Here is a 22217-nt window from a genome sequence, read left to right on the forward strand (position 1 = left end):
AAGTTTAACAGTGCGTTGATAAAAATATTAAAATGTGATCAGTTAAGAAATCAAAATTAACATTAATTCTTATTTAAGTGATTTTTGCTCTAAAATGGCATCCATTTCCCTTCGAATGCTAATTAAGTGGACTAATCATGGAGTTATATACGAGTACAATAAATCAAATAGATGTGACTGTACCTGTACGGCCAATCTGCACAAAAAAGGAGAATAATCAAATTAATAAATTGAAAATATAAAATCATATACTAGTAAGAATTAAGATTTCGAATGGCCTGCATTAATGGACTATTAATAAAATTAATACATTTAATAAGAACTACGTATAATTCAATTAATTGGTTGAATTTTTAATGCCGGTCTATATATTGGGTACCTACGTTGAAATATAATAGAAGCTTGAATTTAACAAAGAGTATTTTTTTTCTTTTAATGCAGAATTGTTGGAGTATATAACTAGGTTGAAACAAACGTAATGAATGTAATTAATAACTTTGCTGGATGATTACACTATTCATTAATTTTATCACTCTTTAAATTTTAGCTTTTGAGGCAAGTAAAAATTCATTGCAAAGTGATGAAAATTTATTTGTATATAATCGGCATAATAATTTGGAAACATGCCAATGTTAAAAATATTTTTTTAATTATATCCGAGTGTTTAACTGTTAATTACCATATACAAAGATATTCCGCAATTTTCTCTTTCAGATATTTTAAATCATGGCCATGCAAAAAGTAATAATAATAGTAATAATAAAAAATTAATGGATTTTCAAAATTGATTGGACCACTATTTACAGGCCCAAAATATGAGTATACTTATAGGCCGAAATTGATTGGCCCACTAATGATTCTCTTATTTTGTTATATATTCTGTCAACGAAAAATAGGGCATATGTGAACGATATGTGTTTTAATGAGAATTTAGTAATATAAGAAAAAAATGTAAAATATGAAAAAGAGAAAAAATGAGGAAAGTATGAGAGAATTTTTTTTTCAATTTTAGAAAATGAGTCTATTTTCAATACCTAGAAAAACATGATTATTTTTTAAGAACTGAGAAAGGGAATATATATTATTGGAGTTGAATCTTTAAATTGCGATTTTTTAAGATTAAGATGTAAATGAAAAATTTATCCTCAACTTTTTTATTGCACTCTAAATTTTGGTCAGTTTTAAAAATTCCCGCAAGTGGGAAGGAATCATTTTACGAAATTATATTTAAAAATCGCAATATATACAGTACTCGAAGATGTTGTATGGAAATGTTCAAATATGAAAACAAAATAAATTGAAATTTGAATCGAAGTCAAATTATAATAATAAAAAAATACTAAAAATTAACTAAACCACATAATCAGTAAACCATGTAAACGACGTCGCAGAGAGGCGGAAGAAAACCCTAAACCCTAAATGGATCCTGATATAAAAACAACACAGCAGCGCTTCGCATCACTCTAATTTCGTGTAGTGAGCGGCGGCAAAATGCAGATCTTCGTCAAGACGCTCACCGGCAAAACCATCACGCTCGAGGTCGAATCGAGCGACACCATCGACAATGTCAAGGCCAAGATCCAGGACAAGGAAGGTACTCCGATATCTCGCTTTTTTGGTTTCAGATTGAATCGAGTATTTCTAGGGTTTCCGATTTTAATTTGAATAAAAACAGGGAAAATGATCGAATTCATTGTAAATTGATGTGATATTTTGTGGAATTACGTATAGGAATCCCACCGGATCAGCAGCGTTTGATTTTCGCCGGAAAGCAGCTTGAAGATGGCCGTACCCTCGCTGACTACAACATCCAGAAAGGTAAATTTTTTTCACTAGCTTGATTTAGTTTTGCTTTCAATTTCTGTATTCTATGAGCTGATTATAAATAATTCTGCAGAATCGACTCTGCATTTGGTTCTGAGGCTGAGGGGAGGTATCATTGAGCCGTCGCTTATGGCGTTGGCCAGGAAATACAATCAAGACAAGATGATCTGCCGCAAGTAAGTTTACTGGTTTAGCTCAATTCCTCGATTAATTCAGCTTGACATCGTTGATGATTGTACAATTCGTTTTTTGTTTATATTTGGTTCAGTATTAGCACACAATTTTTGTAGTTTATGTGTTCATACACTTAATTGTATCTTTAGTTTGCTTTTAGACGGTGTATTTGAGTATGGAAATTACTTAGATTAAATGTGTATGCATGATGATGCTAATTTGTAAATGTGATGTAAATTCAGCTTATGGATTTGATATTAAATCTTTAATTATCTTGTAGATGCTACGCCCGTCTGCACCCTCGTGCTGTGAACTGCCGCAAGAAGAAGTGTGGACACAGCAATCAGGTTTGTATTGTGGTTTATGCTTGGCTGAGTTTATGCTATTCAGTTCCAATCTAGCAATGATGTTCAAATGTTTCAAACTTGCTTTTGTGCAGTTGAGGCCGAAGAAGAAGATCAAGTAGACTACTGGATTCGTTGTTTATCTTGTTGCCAATTTGTCCCCTCTACTTTAGTTATTCACAATGAAACTAAAGAGTTTTGATGTTAGACATTGGAGCTTTATGACTCACTGCACTTCATTGATTTGCAGTTTTATATTGTTGAATGAATTTGATTTTTCATACTTATTCCTGTCATTGCTGTTTAAGATTTTTTTCCTTCTTAAATGGTTCGATGGTTTTTTCCTTTCTCGTTACATTACATTTATTATTATGATGTGGTGCCTAGTGATGATTAATGTTTACAAATTTGTTGATAAATTGAAATAACCTCAGTTTCTTCTTTGGAGATCCTATCACTTACTGTGGGAATTAGCATCCAGAAATTGTCATTTCTTCTATATTTGTTGCACAATGCCTAAATTTTCATTCGCATGAGTAAACATGAAATATGTAACCTTTGAAAATCACCTAATTGTTTACAGTCGCAGCTGGTGTCGTATGATTCATCATTATTTCATAAATCAATAGGCTTAACTTCGTTTAACATGTATATTACCATGATGCAAAATGTACAAGATGTATTTTATCTAGTTTGGAAGATGTTCTGTACCATCTTTCTGGGAGATTCTAAAGCTGCAGATTCTAACAGTTGCATTTCATCGGAACTAAGTTTCCAACCGAGAGCGCCTAAGTTTTCCTCCACTTGTTTGATCGACTTAACCCCGGGAATCGGTATTGTACCTTTCGTGATGCACCAATTTATAGCCACCTGCAAGTTCATATCTTTAGTTTCGACAACAAACAAATGCTCGTTTCATTGGTTGGAAATTCACAAGTATAGTACTACCTGGGATACGGTTTTTCGCCTTGTTTGTGCAATCTGTTTAAGAGATTCCAAGAGAGGCTCGAGTCCTGGTAGTATTTGCCGAAATAGGAACCCCCTATAGATTAAGCACCAGTGAGAAAATAGCAGGATGATCAAACGAGAAATACGGAAATGGAAGAAGGTGAGTACCGTGGTCCAGTTGGAAGATTGGAAGTGTTATATTTTCCAGTAAGCATGCCGAGTCCCAAAGGACTGTAAGCAATAACTCGAATCCCGAGAGCATCACACGTGCTCTTCATCTCTAGCTGATCTTCTCCCATACTCAGCAGTGAGAATTGCACCTGAGCTGATACAAGTGGAACCCCACGAGCTTCAAGGTAATCATATATTTTCAGTAACTGCTTTGGTCCGTAATTGCTCACACCAACTGCTCGTACTAAACCCTGTCGAAAAAGTTACCAATCCGAGGGTTAATCGTCTATAGGAAAAGCGGACACATGATTTCTGTTTAGCCAATATCTAAGATGAGTTCGCAGTAACCTTGTCATACATTGCCACTAAACCATCCCAAAGAGCTCGTTCCTGGAGAGGGGCATAATTCGCGGTCGACCAGTGCAGTTGTCCTATTCCGATTTGATCTAGTTGGATCCTATCTAATGAGGACCTGAACATAAATGAATCCTAGTAATAAACATCATTGTAGGTGAGAAATCAAGGCTAATCTCACTCACTCATCTCCTCATTTCAAGAAAATGTAAACGCGCACCTGCAAGCCTCCACGAACTGGTTAGGTGTAAGGCGCCATGGATATGCAGCGAATTTAGTTGCAATCACTATGTTATCCCGCACCTGCTTATTCCCTTGCCATGTACATGCAATTAGATACCGGATCAGCAAAACAGCGAAAATTGTTCCTGCTCTTTGTAATGCCAAGACAAACATCCTCAATTTGTTGGCAAACATGATGTTTATGCACACTGTTTGAACTCAAAACTAAGCTCAAACAACCGCTCTTACATTCGAAAACAAAGGCAACAAAAGACCACATTGCCAATTTAATCGATCCTCAACATACACTTTGGAGAATAGTGTTTGTGCAAACATTCAAGAATCCACAATATTATCATCAAGCATCTGCAAGATTGCATCAACATATGCTCATCCATTTTAAGCACTAAAAAATGAAGTCGACGACTACAATAGCATACCTCCAAAATTTCATGTCTAAAGCTACATAGACAAGAAATTCTATCCATTAACAACAAAATCCATGTTCCCTCACAAACATTCAAGAATCTACAATTATCGTCATCAAGCATTTGCAAGACAACATCAAGATATACTGATCAATTATAAGCACTCTTAAATGATGCATACTACTAGCATACCATACCTCAAGATTCTCATGTAGAACTAAAAAGACAACAAATTTAACCCATTAACAACAAAATCCATCTTCCCTCTCTAAAATTCAAGAATCTACAATATCATCATCAAGCATTTGCAAGACTAAATCAAGAAAATGCTGATCTATTATCAACACCCAAAACTGATCTCCACTACTAGCATAGCACACATCAAGATTTTCATCTATAAAACCAAAGCTACAAGAAATTCTATCCATTCAGATCCCTTTAGCAATTTATAGTTCACCACGTCAACATTCTATAGTCCTACCTATTCTGTATTTTTTTTTTGTGCATAAACCCCCCAAATCCGTGTGCTTGGGGCGTGGCATCGTCCGCCCCATTGCTAATGCTCTTAAAACAACAAAATCCATGTTTCCCCAAAACCCCCAAAATCAGAGTGAAGAAATGAACCTGGAAATTGACGAATAAAGTTGCCAAGAAGCTTCTCGCTCTGCCCATTCAATCTGCCGGTGCCATAGGAATCAGCTGTGTCAAACAGATTGATCCCATTCTCAACAGCAAGATTGAAAACCTGCTGAAGCTCACCATCCATGGATTCTTCATAACCCCACAAAAACTGATTGCCCCAAGCCCACGTCCCAAACCCCATTGGAGATACACTCAAAGATCCCACCTTTACCTGCAAATTAGGTTCAAATTTCGGAATTTAGGCAAAATTCAAGCAAGAGGGAGTTGAATGGCAGCTAGCTACCTTTTGCCATGGCCAGAAACGAGGGAGCTTGAGATTTTTGAGCAGGGGAGGAGGAGAGGGGATTGAGGTGGAGCAGCGAAAATGCGCGGTGGGCGTGGGATATAAAATTGAGAGAGCCATTATTTTATGCAGATCGCTGCTTCTTCTAACAAAAATTTGAAGAAAAGGAAAAGATCTGATTTTTTTTGTCTATGGATAAGACTCTCAACTCCACCACCAAGAGAGCCAAAATAAATTATTAGTACTATTATCATTATGCCAATTTTATTTTTTTCAAAATAGCTCATGTTAGTAAGAACAAATTGTTAAATAGGAGTACTACTGATACTTAACAAAAAGGGTAAAATTCTGTTCCACATTTTTAAAATTTTAAAAATAAATTATAAAAGATGAAATTTTTTGCAATGATCGTGTCATTTCCCTTTAAATTTTTGCAAATGGTTTACAACGCGGTGCCCAAAGATTTTGCTTGAAGAGGAGAAAATATATAGGTGGAATTTTTTTATGTACTTGACAGAGCATTTAGTACAGTAGATCATTCCCAGTAAATTTGTTTTGACACATGATTTTATTTACCGTTATTTTGTGAGTTAAAGAAGTGAGAGAAAAATAAAAATAAAATTATTTCTATTTTAAAAAATATTTTATTTTTAATGGACAATTAAAAGGAAAAATATTTTATTTTTAATGGGACATAATTATGGAGTATGTGGTACTCCATATAATTGGAAATCACAATAGAGTATAATGGTGAAATATCATATGGGTAGAGGGGGCATTTGCCCAAGCAGCTTAGCTGCTGAATCCGCCCATGCACTGCGCTGAGCAAAACAACGACTATACTCGGATCATATTATTAACTACATGCATGACCTTGCCGATTTAATTGATATACTTCTATTTTTTAAAAATTGTTGGGTGTTTTTATTAGTATTATTAGGATACTGTTTTTTATTATTTTTATTTTTAATTTAGTGGCTAAATTATCGTATAATATAAGTTATCAACTTAATTATATGACTTCCAACAATGGAAGCAAATGTTTTTTTTAGCAACATGCTCAATGCGACACGTCGATGAGATGCAACAGCAAAAAGAGTTTATGACGAGATCAGTAAATTGACTAATTAAATCGTATGAAAGTATAGTTGGGCTTATCCTAAAATATGAAAATAACATGCCTTGAATTGCCATCATTTTAACCAACAAAATAGTCAACAGCCGCAAACTTTATGGATTCCAAAAGCAAAAAGGTATTATTGTCATTAATATTTACTCCATTCCTTAGCCAAAATAGAGAAAAAGAAATAAATCAAACCAAACAAATTGGACAAGTATTGAAAATTCTATGATCATCAAAAGCTGGAAAATGGATCTTAAATTTATACATGTTACAAACTAGTGTAGCTGATCAATCAAATAGATATTTATTGCTATAATGAATGTAAGAACCACAAAATCATATGTTATATAAGTACAGAATGATATGCTAAATGTCAGTCTCAACATTTTGGAATTGAACTTTTATCTTCTCCATTAACACAAAAGGTTGAAAAAAAAAGAAGAACACTCATCACTAATCATTTAACACACGTCACTCCCAAATTCCACAAATTAGTGATATAAAAATATCAAACTATACACGTAATGTATTATTTGATTACATCTCTATATACGCGTATACATATCTAACTCTCCCACCAATTGGGAATCTCAGACAGCTCGTCGAATATAAATTCTTGATCCTCATTTTCTCCGAAGCAACTTGTAATAAATTTTTCGTCGTCATCGTTTACACCAACATCTCCATCGCGATTTTTCTTCAACCGATCATTCAGCTCGTGCAACTAGGGTTGAATTAAGTTTAGATTAATTATTATAATTTGATAATTAGAATAAGATATGAAAAGTGATGAAAACCTGGATTTGAAGAGAGTGTTTCTCCTTCTTCAAGTCATCAAACATGATGGAGAGAGCATCGTAGCTGGATTTGAGCTTCGTGAACTCTTGCTCGAGTCGCTTGGATTTCCAACGAGCTCGTTTGTTTTGGAACCATATGGCTACCTGCCGAGGGTGCAGGGAGAGGTCTCTTGCAATCTGCATCTTCTTCGTTGGCTCGAGCTTCGTTTCTTGCTCGAAAATGGACTCTAGGGCTTTGATTTGCTCATTGGTGAACCTTTTTGGATGCTGATTCTTGCTTTTGTTTTTTGTTGGTGTTTGTTGGGATGATTCCATGTTTATGACGAATGAGTCTTAGACACAATTGAGATAAGATGATATGGTGTAATGTGTATTAAATAGGAGACTCTCGTGAGGTTATGTCTTATGGTTTTTGACGGCTATATAGGTAGGACTTTATTTTCTAAAATTTATAATCACGCTTTTTCATAATAATTTACACAAAATCTACATAATTTTAAAATTCAATAGAAAATTAGGTTTGGAAATCTCGTATTATACTATTATATTTGCGACGTGTTTGTTTGTGAAATGAGAGATTGCATATGATAGAGAAATAGATCACGATTAATTATTAAACAATTTATGAATAACACATTTTTTATTTTGTGGCATAAAAATACTCTCTCCATCCCAAGTTACTTGAGTCGTATTTCATTTTGGAGTGTCCCAAGTTACTTGAGTCATTTCCCTTTTGCTATAAACAAAACATCTAACCACACTTACTTTATTCTTCATTTTACTTTACTATCTCTTCTCTCTCTTACTTTATTCTCTCTTCTATTTTATGTAACACGCTAAACAAAATTTTCTTAAATCCCGTGCCGAAAAAAACTATTCAAGTAACGTGGGACGGGGGGAGTACATCGAATCAATGTTGATCTTAAAACTTAATTTATAACGTTGTAAATCTATGGTAAAATTTGGCTTAAAAGTAGCTACTCCACTATTATGTTATACATGAACACTATTTTACATGAGATTTTGGGAGATGGGCTTCTGGCAGGACAGTGAGTTACGACTCTCCCTCTTAGCGGATCACTGCATATCCTGATTGAATACTCCTCAGTCCTCACAATACTGTCAGACTAGGATGTGGGAGGTCCTTGGGATTGGGGTTTCAACCTTCTGCAAGAATGAACACTATTTTACGTCAAAATTAGATGTTATATTTTATTTTCAGAAAATTTTGGACCTAGCTATTTTGTTAGATTTCAAAAGTTATATAGTACTACTATTATTCCAAAAAAAATTAGAAAACTTGGTTAAAATAAAAAAATTTAAATTTGTGTGTTTTATTTTAAACAACTGCGCTATTAAAAATGGAATCTTACTTTTCCCCCGAAACAATCACTATTTAAGTCACTAGAATTACATAGTAATAAACAAAAAATCATTACTAATTAATCTCATAAAAAACAACATGCAAAGAGTTCTAAGCAATGTCGGTTGTTGCCTAATAACGACAAAATGGAAGGCCAATTTGTAAATTTTGGTGGTCATTTTAGTGTCTGAGATAACTATAAGTGGGTGGACCTATTACAAGTCTAAATCCACGTCTTAAATACCATTAGGCTTCTCTCATAATTTCAGGACGTGACAACTTTCTTATTCATTGGGTAGAATTAGATAGTACCTCTATTGTCACACACTCCACACCACACATTAGTATGTACTTAGCTTGATGTATATAACGTGGCTCTAGGTCCGAATTTCATAGAAAACAAAATTTATAAGACCACAAAAGTATAGTTAGTTTAAGTGTAAAGTTTATTTGTTGGTATTTTGTTTTGCCTTCTTATATAATGTTGTTTTGATTTTTGTGTCTTTGTTGTGCTCAGTAGAGTGTGTAGTTTAATTTACGGCTTGTTTTTTTATTAGATTTTGTTATATGGGTGACTCAGTTCTATGATTCTTGTAGTAGAGCAGTTGAGATATTTTTTTAGTTTTGTCTTGTTCGTTGTAAAATTCGTTGTTTGAAATTCAAATAGTATATGACTTGCATTTAATCGTCAAGAAGATGAATCTATACAGTTTTAACTTTTTACAATCGTCAAGAAGATGAATCTATATTACAGTTTTAACTTTTTACAATCTGAAAAATAAAATTGATGTTATTTTGACATACAATGTTACATTTAAGTTGAAGGGGACAAAAGAGAGATATTGCATTAATAATTAATTAACAACATCATACTATGATAAACCAACTAAAAGGTTTGATAATGCCTTGGAATTTTGTGGTTCAACAATATGTGCGTGTCCACGTCCAGTGAAACATGACTACTTAACTACTTATGCTTAACAACAACATATGTATAGCTTAACAACAAAATATGTATAAAAAAATGTTGAAATCGACAAAAATTGAGAAGTTTCCATTTTAAAAACGTGATTTACTCCACAGTCCCCATATCGTAACAATTTATTAAACATAATTTTTTATTTGAATATGATTCATTAATTATATATTAAAAGCATAATCTTTACTTAGCTTTTATTAAGCATATTTCTTTGGCTATTTGCACTAGACCAATCAAATCATCATGATCGACTTCACACACTGGCGGAGCCACGGTGGGGCCAGGGGGGCCCTTGGGCCCCCCAGCCATTTCAGTTATCGCTATATATGCTATATGTACGAAAAAATTAAAAATGACGAATTGGTGCAGTTGGCTTGAAAACCTGTCACTAATTGAAATGGGCAGGGTTCGATCCTTCCTTCTAGCAATATGATTTTGAGTATTTTTTATGCCTCTTTTTGGACTTTAATTTCCCTACCAATTTAATATAATCTTATTTTTTTATGCCGCTTTTGGACTTTAATTTCTCTACCAATTTTATACTCCCTCCGTCCCAAGATAAGTGACCTACTTTTTTTGGGCACGGGATTTAAGGAATGATATTTAAATAAGTTAAAGTGGAGAGAGTAAAGTATGAGAGAGGAAAAGTAGAGGAGAGAAGAGAGAATAAAGTAGGTGGAGAATAAAGTAAGAGATATAACTTTTTGCTAAAAATGGAAATAGGTCACTTATAGTGGGACACTCCAAAAAGGAATACAAGTCACTTATCTTGGGACGGAGGGAGTATAATCTTATAAATTTATTTTATGCTGTAAACAATTTTTCATAATAATTTATCTTGTATAAACTTATTAGCTATTAATTTTGTATAAATAATTTTATTTATAATTATATACAATATAGAATAGAAGAAAGTAATTCTATAATTTTGTAAATATATAAGTACTATACTACTATATATTATTGGTAAAACCAGTTTCAATAGTACTATGATCTTTATTATAAAAATATTATTCTTTAACTTTTTTCGATGGTCGACGTTTTTACAGTATCTCTAAATTTTCTATTACTAATCCTCTAATTATTTATCTCATTGTCTATCTCTAGCGCGCAATACTCTACTACTTATGTCAGGGTCATTTCCGCGTCGTTGACAAAGAAACACTACAAAAATTTTAATATATTAATTTGGGTCCCCCAGGACTAAAATCCTGGCTCCGCCACTGACTTCACATAATTGAAATGTTAAAATTTGTTTTGGAATTTCGGGTTTTAAATAAAATATTTTATTTAACATTTCTTCCATAATACATATCACATATGCATGCTTTGAGATAAAATTGAATAAAAATCGATCCCTTTTCGCATGCACGTTTTAAAATGTTTGTGTTTAATTTACAATTGAGATAAAATAATTGATATCGAAAATACACTTTAGCCGGAAAACAAAAGAAAAAAAGGGAATGAAAAGTAAAAAAGGGCAGATTATTGCACAAATATTAATTAAAATTAGTAAACTGATGATAATGACGTTTCTAGCTAATTTGTTTTACACGGCTATGATTAACATATCTTCATCATTTGAAGAGGCTTATTTCAACAAATTTGTCATTATTATCAACACTTTATGTTAGTATCACTCACTCGGTTATCCTACTAATAAGCTTATTACAACAAATTACTTATACTCGAGCTTATCATGGTGCAATTTCAAATATTAATATTATAATTATAGAACACTTACTATTTAAAAATCATTTTCATTGCTTGAGTTGAGTTTAGCCACCAACTTAATATTGTCGTTACCGAACGAAAGCTACATTTAAACTTATTTATCCATTAAATATGATATTTATATTTTAAAAATCATTCCTTAATTTGTAATTAGTGACGCATCTTATTTACATTTTTTTAGCTAAAAATAGTGTTATATTTTAAAATATAGTTTATGTATTAAAAAATCATAATCTTTTATATATGTGTGACCTAAGATAAGGAAGTTCCGTGTAGATATATAAATGTTGTTTAAGATTAGGGCAAAGTTACATCATAGTATAAATCAACGGTCCAAATTCATTTACGACTTCTTTACATATTTCAACACACATTCGTACATTACGTCTTATAAACGATTTGCTCAAATTTCAAATTGCATTTGTGTGTGAAACAATTTTTTTTTGAAATTGTTACAAAGCGTTCAACAATGAATAACGAGCGGCGTAAGTAGTAAATAAAATGTATAGATTGATATTTGAAATGGCAACTTAATATTTATTCTATGGTCACATCAAATAATTGAGTTTAGTTGACGATGGTGGAAAAGATGATTATTAAGTCTCTAGAAATAACCACTTAGGTTTCGACTGCAATTATTTAATTTACAAGGCCATAATTAATGAACTTAATGTGATGTGAATCATGTGATGTATCTATGTATGGATAGAGCCCATATACGTATGTGAAAATAGATTTCAAGGGTGACAAATTGTTCGAACGACGTAAATAAAAATAATAATAACCTTATTATGGAATTGTTGTTATTAAAGTTTTATTAAACTTTCGTTTTAAACTTTCTCTGGTTCATAGTTTAATATTTAAATTTAAATCGTCCATCCAAAATTTGGCCTAGTTCCACACATATTTAATTTACCGAAGAACATGCATTACTCCATTTTATTTTGTATTTTGGGCTTGAAGAATGAAATGGAGACCTCAACAGTTTTATTTCAAGATGGACAATTCCTGGATCTTTGGGAACGCATAAGTTGAGATTCCAACAATTGCATCTAAAATGTCACAGGCTACTAAAAAATTTGTAACTAAAAATGATGTAGTCAACTGTTTCAGGTTCCTCCCGACACAAGATGCATAACTCATCTTCAATTCCAGAGAAGCCAAATCTAAAGAGTCTTTGTCTGGTGTTTAGTTTGCCCTGCAAGATTAACCAAATCAAAAGTTGTGCATGCAGTGGGGCTACATTTCTCTATGCCAACTTTCCAAGAATGAAGTGGTTCCTCTCTTATCCCAAGATACGAGTAACCTGCAACTAAAATTAAAAAACAGAGAAAGAAGCTGACTTGTTATAAGCCTACATCCTCGCATCTCTCACACTATCACTCTCACTCAGGGATTTGTGCTCCACAGCTAGATAGAGATCCTTTTTCCAAGTCCTCTCCCAAGCAAAAAGTCTTCTTTTCTAGGTAAAGTTCCAAACCCATTTTCTCTCCTTCATACCCATTTCTTCAATAAGGTTATTTTGTTACTTAGAAATTGGAAAGATATCATTCCCGATCCAATTGTCAAGCCAAAAATCCAGTGTTAACTCTATCGCCCACTGTCATTTTGAGTCCATGCTTTGCCACTTCCTGTACTTCTTTACTAAAATGTGAGAAGTTTAGAATCCGACCCCATGGGCCTAATAGACTTCTCTTTTCAATCCTTTGGAGATTAGCAATAGTGTTTTAGTACTGTGTATGGAGCTTAGAGATCACAATTATTTTTTTGTAAATTTTCATTATCAATAGGCCTTTGAATAATTTTCCATGCAATTAAGTTGCCTCTGCAGTTGGATCCAAATAGGTTTCCTTAAATTTTAATAATTGCTAAAAGGGCACGGATTAGGGTTGTTGGATCGAAATAGGCTTCCATGAATTCAAATATAATTGCTAAATGGGCTAATCAGTCTATATTCTTTTGGACCTAAAATTGTACTACTCCACTAGTCCACTACACACCTTTTCGATTTTAAAATTGGAATTAACTTTAATGAATTTGTTATTTTGTTGAAGAATAATTTTTTATTGCGTGTTATAACACATATTCGTGTACCTGGAAGAATTTATCTTATCAAGAAAACTACGTAATATCGATCGATAAGTTGTATGAGGAATACTACTGCATGAATGAATGGGATTTATCACTTTATGTGGAGAAAATGATTGATCAGAGGATGTAAGTTGTTGAATATTTTATGGCTACTTCTTTATGTTATTATTCATTTAATAAAAATCAAACACGAATCTCCCTGCGAAAAGTCAAGCCCTTTTCCTCCACAAATCTAAACAAATATCCTCACAAGAAAACAACTAAGTAAATGTTTTTAGGGAAAATTTCAAGTAAAAAAATCCAACTCAACTTATCATACTTGCAGATTTGGAAATGAGTATTGTATAGATATGTGCAAAAAAACTAGATATCGTAAATGTTTTTGCAATTTTTTTGTTTGTGCAATAATTGTAAAATAAATCAAATGTAGATACTAAACTGTAAATAATTAGTATACTATTATTATGTGGAGTAGTATAAGAATAATTAAGAGGGTACTTATTTTTTGTAGGACGTGACACATATTAAGATCTTTTAATGGGAAAATTGAGCATTGATTTTGGGCCTCATTTTGTTAGAGCCCACACACCCCATTTGTTGATCTTCAATTCCACATAAATTTTTATGTCTTTGCTTCATGCTGATAGTGATTGCTTAGATTCCAGTATTATTCCCATTGTATATGAATTGTTTTTTTTTTTTTTTTTTTTTTTTCATTTCCTTTGCATTTTCTACTACTGCGTTTAAAGCAATTTTCTATTTTCTCTTTATTAAATCATCCAATAACCTTTTTTTCTCTCAACTTAAACACACTAAATATTATTTTGTTGGGACGGATGGAGTATATTTTCAGAGTCGAATTGGGAAAAAAGCTCGTGTTGTCAAGGAATAAAACCTTTACCCATTTGTGTGGGGATGAAATTTGCTACTATTTCACAAAATAGATGAAATCATTCCGCTGCACTTATAGAAAGCCACAAATAGATTGACACGATCTCAATCCTAAAGTATATTTATAATATAGTACTATATGAAAATAAGAGCCCAAAAATAGCATAATAAAAGAACAAAATTGGAATATAAAATGTTTGGGATGTGAGCACTAACTTGCAGCACTGTGACAAATCAAGGTTTTTAAGTCAACTCCAAACTTCCGCTTTTATCGGAGCTTTAATTTCGATTGGAGATGATACACATTTTAAATAAAAATAAAAATAAAAATGTGGTGATGGAAATAATATTTTATTTCACCTTACTTTAGTAATATAATCAATGGGGATTCGTTGTTCTAACTTTGGTATCTCATTCTGTATCCTATTATATCAAATTCTAGTTTTCTTTTATAATTTGATTTTAACTAGTTGTGATTTAGTTTGATTAATTATATAGTTATTAAGTAGGTTTACTTATCTAATTAGAGTTTATAATTATTTTTATTCTTTATTATGTACATGTTTAATTAAAATGATTATTTTTAATCTTTATTCGTACTATACGTTTAGTTAAAAAAAAAAAACTTGTATCCTTAATCTAATATATTCAATGAATTAAGTCATTATTAAATTTCCTTAGAAAATAATCTAATTAAGTAGGAGTATCAAAAATGTGATTTTTTAAAAATCAGATATAAATTGATTTGTAAACATTATTTATGTAATGTTATTGCATCTTGAATTTTGTAGAACATCATAGTAATGGAATTTAATTTAGGCGGACATTCCACTACGTGAATGTGAAATGACAAAGCACTTGCATTTTATCACAAGATTCCAGCTATTCTCCATTACAGCTAGTCATCCTAACATAGATGATATACATTAAATTTAGGTTACTATTATTTTAGAATTCAAGTAAATTAATTACTAAATTGTGACTTTATTTGAATTGAAATACTAGTAAATAATTATTTTCTGATGTTGAGAATATAAACAGAGAACATAAACTTGTAAGCTTTACAAAATATTGACAACGAATGCTAAAATTTTCTATAAAATTAAAGAAAAAAGGAAAAAAATAGAATCAAATCTTCCTTTATATTTGGAATTACATAGTAGCATAAAACGAATGGTGTATGGTGGTGCCAGGTGTTTTCCTACAATGAATCTAACTTCTTTCTTTAATTTTGAATATGACATGTTAAAAAAAAAATTGTTTGGAATCAATGAGAAGTGTAGAACATAAAAAAAAATGTAATTTTTGCAAGAAATTAAGTGTTACATGATGATATTGGTTTATCATTATTAGTGTCTGCTTTTTTTAATGTAAACTAAAAGTTTTAAACTACCATAGGTAATGAGCCTGACTTCAATCACTACAAAAAAATGTCAGTTTATAAAATTTTCGCTACGAATTACCGACGGAACATTCCGCGGGTGAAAATATTTCCTTTTTTAATTGATGTAACTTCCGTCGGTAATTACATCGGTAAAAGCAAAATTACCGACGAACTCTTTACCGACGGATTAGGGTCTTGGGTAAATTTTCCGTCGGTAAAGAGCTCGTCGGTAAAAAAAACAATTCCGACGGAATTACCGACGAAAATACATTAATTAAAAAAGGAAAATTTTCACCTGCAGAAATTTCCGTCGGTAGATCCGTCGGTAATTTGTAGCGAAAATATTCCGTCGGTAATTCTGTCGGTAATTCGTAGCGAAAATTTTCCTACGGTAATACTGTCGGTAAATTGACTTTTTTTGTAGTGAATTCGACAATGAACAAGTATTTTTGTAGTAAAAAAAAATAACAATAACCAACGAAGACAAAAAGTAAATCACAAGTCTAGACTGATAGCTAGATATCCACTAATTAAAATTAGTGTTTTTGCTTATCTATAATCTATCATTACAAGATTCTATCCTTATTTATTCCTCCACACCATCGGATAAACACACATATATAGAAGGATTCGATGCTTTGAAATCCCTAATATCATATCATAATATTTTTATAAACGAATTCATATATAGTTTTAGAATTCCTATAGGTAAATGTTCTAGCTTGTTTATTTTATGTTATATGTATTTAATACATTACGATGTTGTTCAGTTTCCAAAATACAATAATAACAAGATACAATCTAGTTAGAATTGAGTTGTGAGATTATTTTAGTCATAGGGGGTTAGCTATGACTAATTATCCCATGATTATTCATCTAGGATTGAGTTGTGGGATTGAATCTCATGGTCTAAACACACTACAAAGTACAAAATTAATTTCGGATACAATCTTGCAAACCGAACACCCTAATTTAATTCATAGGCTAATTAGTTAGCTCTTTACACATACACACTATGAAAGCTTAATTTTTTATGACAATAGCAGTATATTTATACAAATTTAATGATCCGGGCTTATTATAGCTAACAACCGAGTACAAAATTTGATTAAAATTTTTGATTTGATTCGATTTGATACAATAATAATTAAATAAAAAACACACACGTGGAAATTAACATCATTTATACGTAAACTTGATGTCAACGTCATTTATTTATATTTACTTATACTACTATAATACAAGATTTAGAAATAATTAGATGTGTCGCAAGTCACGAATGGACAACGTATGTGTTCAGCCTCTAGATTTATAATTATGAAGACGTCACATTTTATATTGAAAGCGTGTGTCCATTGCACAAATTTTTTTAATGTAAATTCCCACCTAACACAAGGTAGATTATCCTTTTCTATGTTAGTTGAAATAGTGGAGGAATTCCATGCGTTTGTACTTGGATTTGGTACTTGTCAATGTACCTCAAATGACTTTTATTCAAAGAATATCATTCTCAGTGATGTAAAAATAACTTTACAAGTCATCTCAACTTCTTGAATTAACATACTCCTAATTTAATCAAATCTTAAATTTTTAAATAATTATTGATAAAGACAAAATTGATTTAATTCATCACCACCATTCTTATTCTCCTAATTCAATAAAAGTAAATATACTTTAAGCTAGTGGAGTTTAACCTTGAGAATAGAAAAAGTACTACCACTAAACTATAATATGTTTGGCCTTATATTACGAACTTTAAATTATATAATAAATATGAGTTGATGTAGTTATTACTTCCTCCCTCTGTTCCAGCTAAGTTCTAAATAAGATGATGTATTTATATTTATATATTTTTTTTCTTCATTTAGTACATCCAATCAATTTTTTCACTCTAATTAAAATATTCAACTCTCATCTCTCTATTTAATACATACACCCACATTTTATCTCTTCAATCAAACACATTAACTAATACTCCCTTTGTCCGTTATTAGGAATCTCATTTCATGGCGGCACGCGTTTTATGAAATGTTAAGAAAAGTGAGTGGAAAAAAGTTAGTGGAATATGAGTTTCATTTGTATATATTAATTTGAAATGATATATGAGTAGAATGAATTAGTGGAATGTGAGACTCTATTATCATTTATGGTAAAAATGTATCAGGTCTCCTATTCGCGAACGGATTAAAATAGAAAAATGAGACTCTTATTCGCCGATGGAGGGAGTAACTCCTAAATCCCGTACCGATTAAGAAACGTACTCCCGGAGTATCATCTTAGCCCGGAGGTAAATCACATTTTAAAATGGTGTAATCTTTAGGGACACAACCGTTGCAAAGTGAGGAAAATAAACGGGCGTGATTGACTGAGGATTGAGGAGCGTGGCCTGATTAGATTTGCCGCAAAAGCAAAGTTCAAATTTAGTATACTAATCATTTTGGGATTTTCTCTCACTAATAATTTAATCAAATCCATGTCACCATGTCTAATAGTGTCAACACCTACAATTACATCACTTGGGGTTAAATTTAGTATGACATGTAAACTTAGAAATATGTTATAAATGTAATTTCCTTTGGTGGCAAACATGGAATTCAATTATTGTACAACACAATTATAATATGGGTTTAAATCTTAACATAACTTATTTTTGAAGAATATTATTTAACATGGTCATACTTATGGGTCAAATATGGAATTAAATTAGTATACATCACAATTATAATATGGGTTTAAAGTAAGGTTAATTACATAGATGATAGATCCATGAATTACTAGAATTACCCCAGTAGACAGGGAATAAAATCATTATAATTATAAAAATTACTTCGTGGCTTTGAAATATGCATCCGTTGATTTAATTTAATAAGTTAAAACGTGATCTCTATTTCGGATCGAATATTAATTTTTGTTTTACATAAATAAAATATTCTATAATACTATAATCCACCAATTAAAAGCTGAATAATAGATTCCTTACAAACATATCTGTCAGCCGTCATGACAAAATTTAGGTTCTACTTAATTTATTGTTTCAAATATATTTTTTCATCCAACTCAGCTCGATGAGTTAAATATAAAAGTATAAAAATTATTTATTAAATTCGACCAACAATATAAACTCTGACTTTTAGCATTAATTAGAAATAAATCACAGGTGAAACGCCTCTATCACACTGTTTAACTTAAATATTTTTGCCTGGGACAAAGTGGTCCTAGTGTTTGCCACGATTTTTTATTTTAAATTTTTTGCATTAATTCTACGCACTTCAAAAAATAAAATAAAAGGAAAATTGAAAGAAAACGAGATGCGTAGTCATTTAGCTTAGTCAAATGGCCTATATATATTATTTATATTCTTGTTAAATTTACACACGATATAATGAATTCGATTTAATTATCATCTTATTACAAAATTTGTAAAATTAATTACAAGATTTTTTAAAGTTTCAATTTGTCCATTTCGATTGAGTAAATTTGGAAGTCCATCGTCAGCACCTTAAATTTTGCAGCTCTCTCAAATATACATATATCAATAATTTAAAAAATATACTACGGAGTAATAATTTACGTTTAGTATGATATTACTACCATAACTAATGAAGATTTTATTGGTCTAATCTATGCTTAATTTAGAAAAATATAATCCAAAATATTGTTAACCCATCATTATCGCTGATTTCTTCAGAAACTCCATAAGGTTTTTTTACATTCAGAAATTTTAATTTTTGTAAAGATAGACTATATTTAGTGTTTCAGGATTTAGATTTTAGATAGTGCAGTGTTATTATAATATAGTCATTAATCATATATGGAAAATCAGCAATCATATCGGCATATGTATATTTCCCATTTAATAATCTGTATCAAAACAATTAATGGGCTAGATACTTATATAGCCATTTAATAAAATAAAAAAGGGGGAAATACAGAAAATATTAAACAGTACTGTATTTAATTATAGAGCGGATAATAGAATAGATAACCAGATAATCTTAAATTGATTTGTTTGACTTAAAACTTAAAAAGGAAAAAAATTAATCCCTGAACAAATAAAAAATTGACACGAAATTCCAAATATGCCCTCCCCACCTTCTTCTTCACGCCTATCTTCTCTAGAAAAAACCAGCAAATATTACTTTGATAGAGAGAGAGAGAGAAACAACAGCATGATTCTTGGCGTATAAACTCAGAATCCAAAACCAGAAACAAACCCTACACAATCTCTCTCTCTCTCTCTCCATCTATATAAGCGAAATTGAAGCTTAAAATTCTCAATCCAATTCATGCGTTTCAGTTCAAGCGCAATCATCTACCATGAGCAACATCCCTAGATCTCTCACCGATTCCGCCCTAACCACCTTCAAACTCGCCGTCTCCGCTTCCGATCCCTGGCCTTTCTCTATCTAGCATCCGTCGATTCGTCTCTGCATCTAATTTCGCGCATCGATTTGGTTAAAATTGAATCAATTTCACATCGATTTGGTTAAATTGGATCCCGAAAACATGCCGCACATTCACTTCCACCACCACCAGGGGCGGCGGAGCATTCCGAAGGGGTATCTGGCGGTGATGGTGGGGCAGGGCGGGGAGCAGCAGCGGTTTGTGATTCCGGTGATGTATGTGAACCACCCGCTGTTCATGCAGCTGCTCAAGGCGTCGGAGGAGGAGTACGGCTTCGATCAGAAAGGTCCGATCAACATCCCCTGCCACGTGGAGGAGTTCCGCCACGTCCGATGCCTGATCGACAAGGAGACTGCGGAGCACCACGGCCACCACCACCTCCACGGCCACGGCCACGGCCACCACCACCAGTTTTTGTGCTTCAAGGCGTGATGAAATTAATGGCGGTTGGAGTTATTGTTAGGTGATTTTTAAATTTGATGCTTTTGTAAAATCAAAACTCGTTTTATTTGGCTCTTGCTTTTAATTTGACTTGAATTTGCGTGATGTTTTTATTGTTTTATGTTTTGATCGATGAATCAAAAAACTATTACGGAATTTCTAGCAAATTTACCAATAATTTTGGATGATTTCTAGCTTAGAATTATACTCCACAAAACGTAAAGTAAGTTTATAAGGTTTAAGTTTAACGATTCAAAATATGATGATAAAGTGTAATGTAAAATCCAAGTAATACGTTTTTAGTTGATTTGATATTTGATATTTTAAGTTTGATCAAATTAAACATCACATAAATCAAATATAGTACTACACTTATATAAAATTTATCATTAATCAATTATAAGCTAATTAAAATTTAGTGATTTTTAAATGGAGCATATAAATAACCAAATTTTTTGATTTTATGTGAAATTTTTACACTCCGTCTTTTAAATATAGAAAATATTTTTATTTTGGTCAATCCTATAAAAATAGAAATATTTTATTTTGAACTTTTTTTTTATCTCGAATGAAATGGGGCTTATTATCCATAAACGAGTTGTTCAGTTTGCAAGAATTTATCTATGATTAAATGTATTATGTTCAGTTCATAAGATTGAGTCTCGTAACTGAATTCTAGATGGATAATTCATAATTATATGATAATTAGTTCTGTCAATTGAACGACAATTAATAATATAATCACTTTGTTTTTAATCTTCTTCACTTAATCTACTGTGCATTAAAATCTATATTGTTTTTTTGTAAAAGTATGCATAACTGAATTCTAGATGGATAATTATATGATAATGAGTTATGTCAATTGAACGACAATTAATAATATAATCACTTTGTTTTTAATCTTCTTCACTTAATCAATGTGCATTAAAATCTGTATTGTTTTTGTAGAAGTATTCATAACTGAATTCTAGATGGTAGATAGATAATTATATGATAATGAGTTTTGTCAATTAAACGACAGTTAATAATATAATCACTTTGTTTTTAATCTTCTTCACTTAATCAACTGTGCATTTCTGTATTGTTTTTTTTTTAAAAGTATTGTTCAATTGGCAATTAATAATATAATCACTTCGTTTTTAATCTTCTTCACTTAATCAATTGTGTATTAAAATCTGTATTGTTTTTTTTGTAAACGTATTGTTTTTTCTGAAAAGGAGGGAGTATTATTTTATGGATGTGGAAGAATTGAGATACTCTCTTCGTCCTCAAAGAGTATGAACTATTTCCTTTTTCGTCTGTCCCAAAGAGTATGAACTTTCTAATTTTAAAAAATTCAAACAATTACTACACATCATTTTATTTACAATTTATACTATTATAATAATATGAATACCACTCTTCATTAATATTATTTCCACTATCATTTCTTTTTTCATATTTTACTTTTTCCCTTATTTATGTGCCGAACCCAAAGTTTATAGCATTTGGGGATGGAGGAGTAGGATTGTTTTAGAAAATTTAGAGATGAGAAAGAATTAAAGATGATTAGGTGCACTATATTGGACCAATGAGGTTTGGGGATGTGGGTTCACCATCAAGTACCATCCACCTTTTTTT

The 22217-nt window shown here is 31.6% G+C and overlaps 3 protein-coding genes and 1 pseudogene across 4 annotated transcripts; 2 read left to right on the forward strand and 2 right to left on the reverse strand.

The window, feature by feature from the left end:
• The first annotated feature begins 1436 nt into the window (after positions 1 to 1436).
• Positions 1437 to 2625, forward strand: LOC125212078 (ubiquitin-ribosomal protein eL40 fusion protein). The gene is made up of 5 exons (XM_048112118.2): positions 1437 to 1594; positions 1732 to 1818; positions 1898 to 2000; positions 2279 to 2345; positions 2438 to 2625. The coding sequence occupies exons 1-5, from the start codon at positions 1492 to 1494 to the stop codon at positions 2462 to 2464; spliced, it is 387 nt and encodes a 128-aa protein (XP_047968075.1). The 5' UTR covers positions 1437 to 1491; the 3' UTR covers positions 2465 to 2625.
• A 307-nt stretch (positions 2626 to 2932) lies between these two features.
• On the reverse strand, positions 2933 to 5606 carry PLR1 (NAD(P)-linked oxidoreductase superfamily protein). Of its 2 annotated transcripts, none has more exons than XM_089069047.1 (7): positions 5391 to 5606; positions 5090 to 5318; positions 4036 to 4183; positions 3810 to 3933; positions 3459 to 3712; positions 3291 to 3384; positions 2933 to 3212 (listed from the first exon to the last, which is right to left on the reverse strand). In XM_089069047.1, exons 1-7 carry the CDS (start codon positions 5508 to 5510, stop codon positions 3027 to 3029), a joined length of 1155 nt encoding a protein of 384 aa, XP_088925173.1. In that variant the 5' UTR covers positions 5511 to 5606; the 3' UTR covers positions 2933 to 3026. The 2 variants fall into 2 exon arrangements, with proteins under 2 accessions (XP_088925173.1, XP_047968074.1); XM_048112117.2 differs by having other exon boundaries at positions 4036 to 4129; positions 5391 to 5604.
• Positions 5607 to 6794: 1188 nt separating this feature from the next.
• LOC125198793 (homeobox-leucine zipper protein HOX6-like) lies at positions 6795 to 7705 on the reverse strand. The gene is made up of 2 exons (XM_048097063.2): positions 7311 to 7705; positions 6795 to 7237 (listed from the first exon to the last, which is right to left on the reverse strand). Exons 1-2 carry the CDS (start codon positions 7623 to 7625, stop codon positions 7079 to 7081), a joined length of 474 nt encoding a protein of 157 aa, XP_047953020.1. The 5' UTR covers positions 7626 to 7705; the 3' UTR covers positions 6795 to 7078.
• Positions 7706 to 19879: 12174 nt separating this feature from the next.
• LOC125211995 (auxin-responsive protein SAUR32 pseudogene) lies at positions 19880 to 20702 on the forward strand (annotated as a pseudogene).
• The last annotated feature ends 1515 nt before the right edge of the window (positions 20703 to 22217 follow it).

This window comes from Salvia hispanica, chromosome 3 (assembly GCF_029641045.1).
Source record: "Salvia hispanica isolate PSC_SH4W2 chromosome 3, Shi_PSC_v1, whole genome shotgun sequence".
Classification (NCBI taxonomy): Eukaryota; Viridiplantae; Streptophyta; class Magnoliopsida; order Lamiales; family Lamiaceae; genus Salvia; species Salvia hispanica.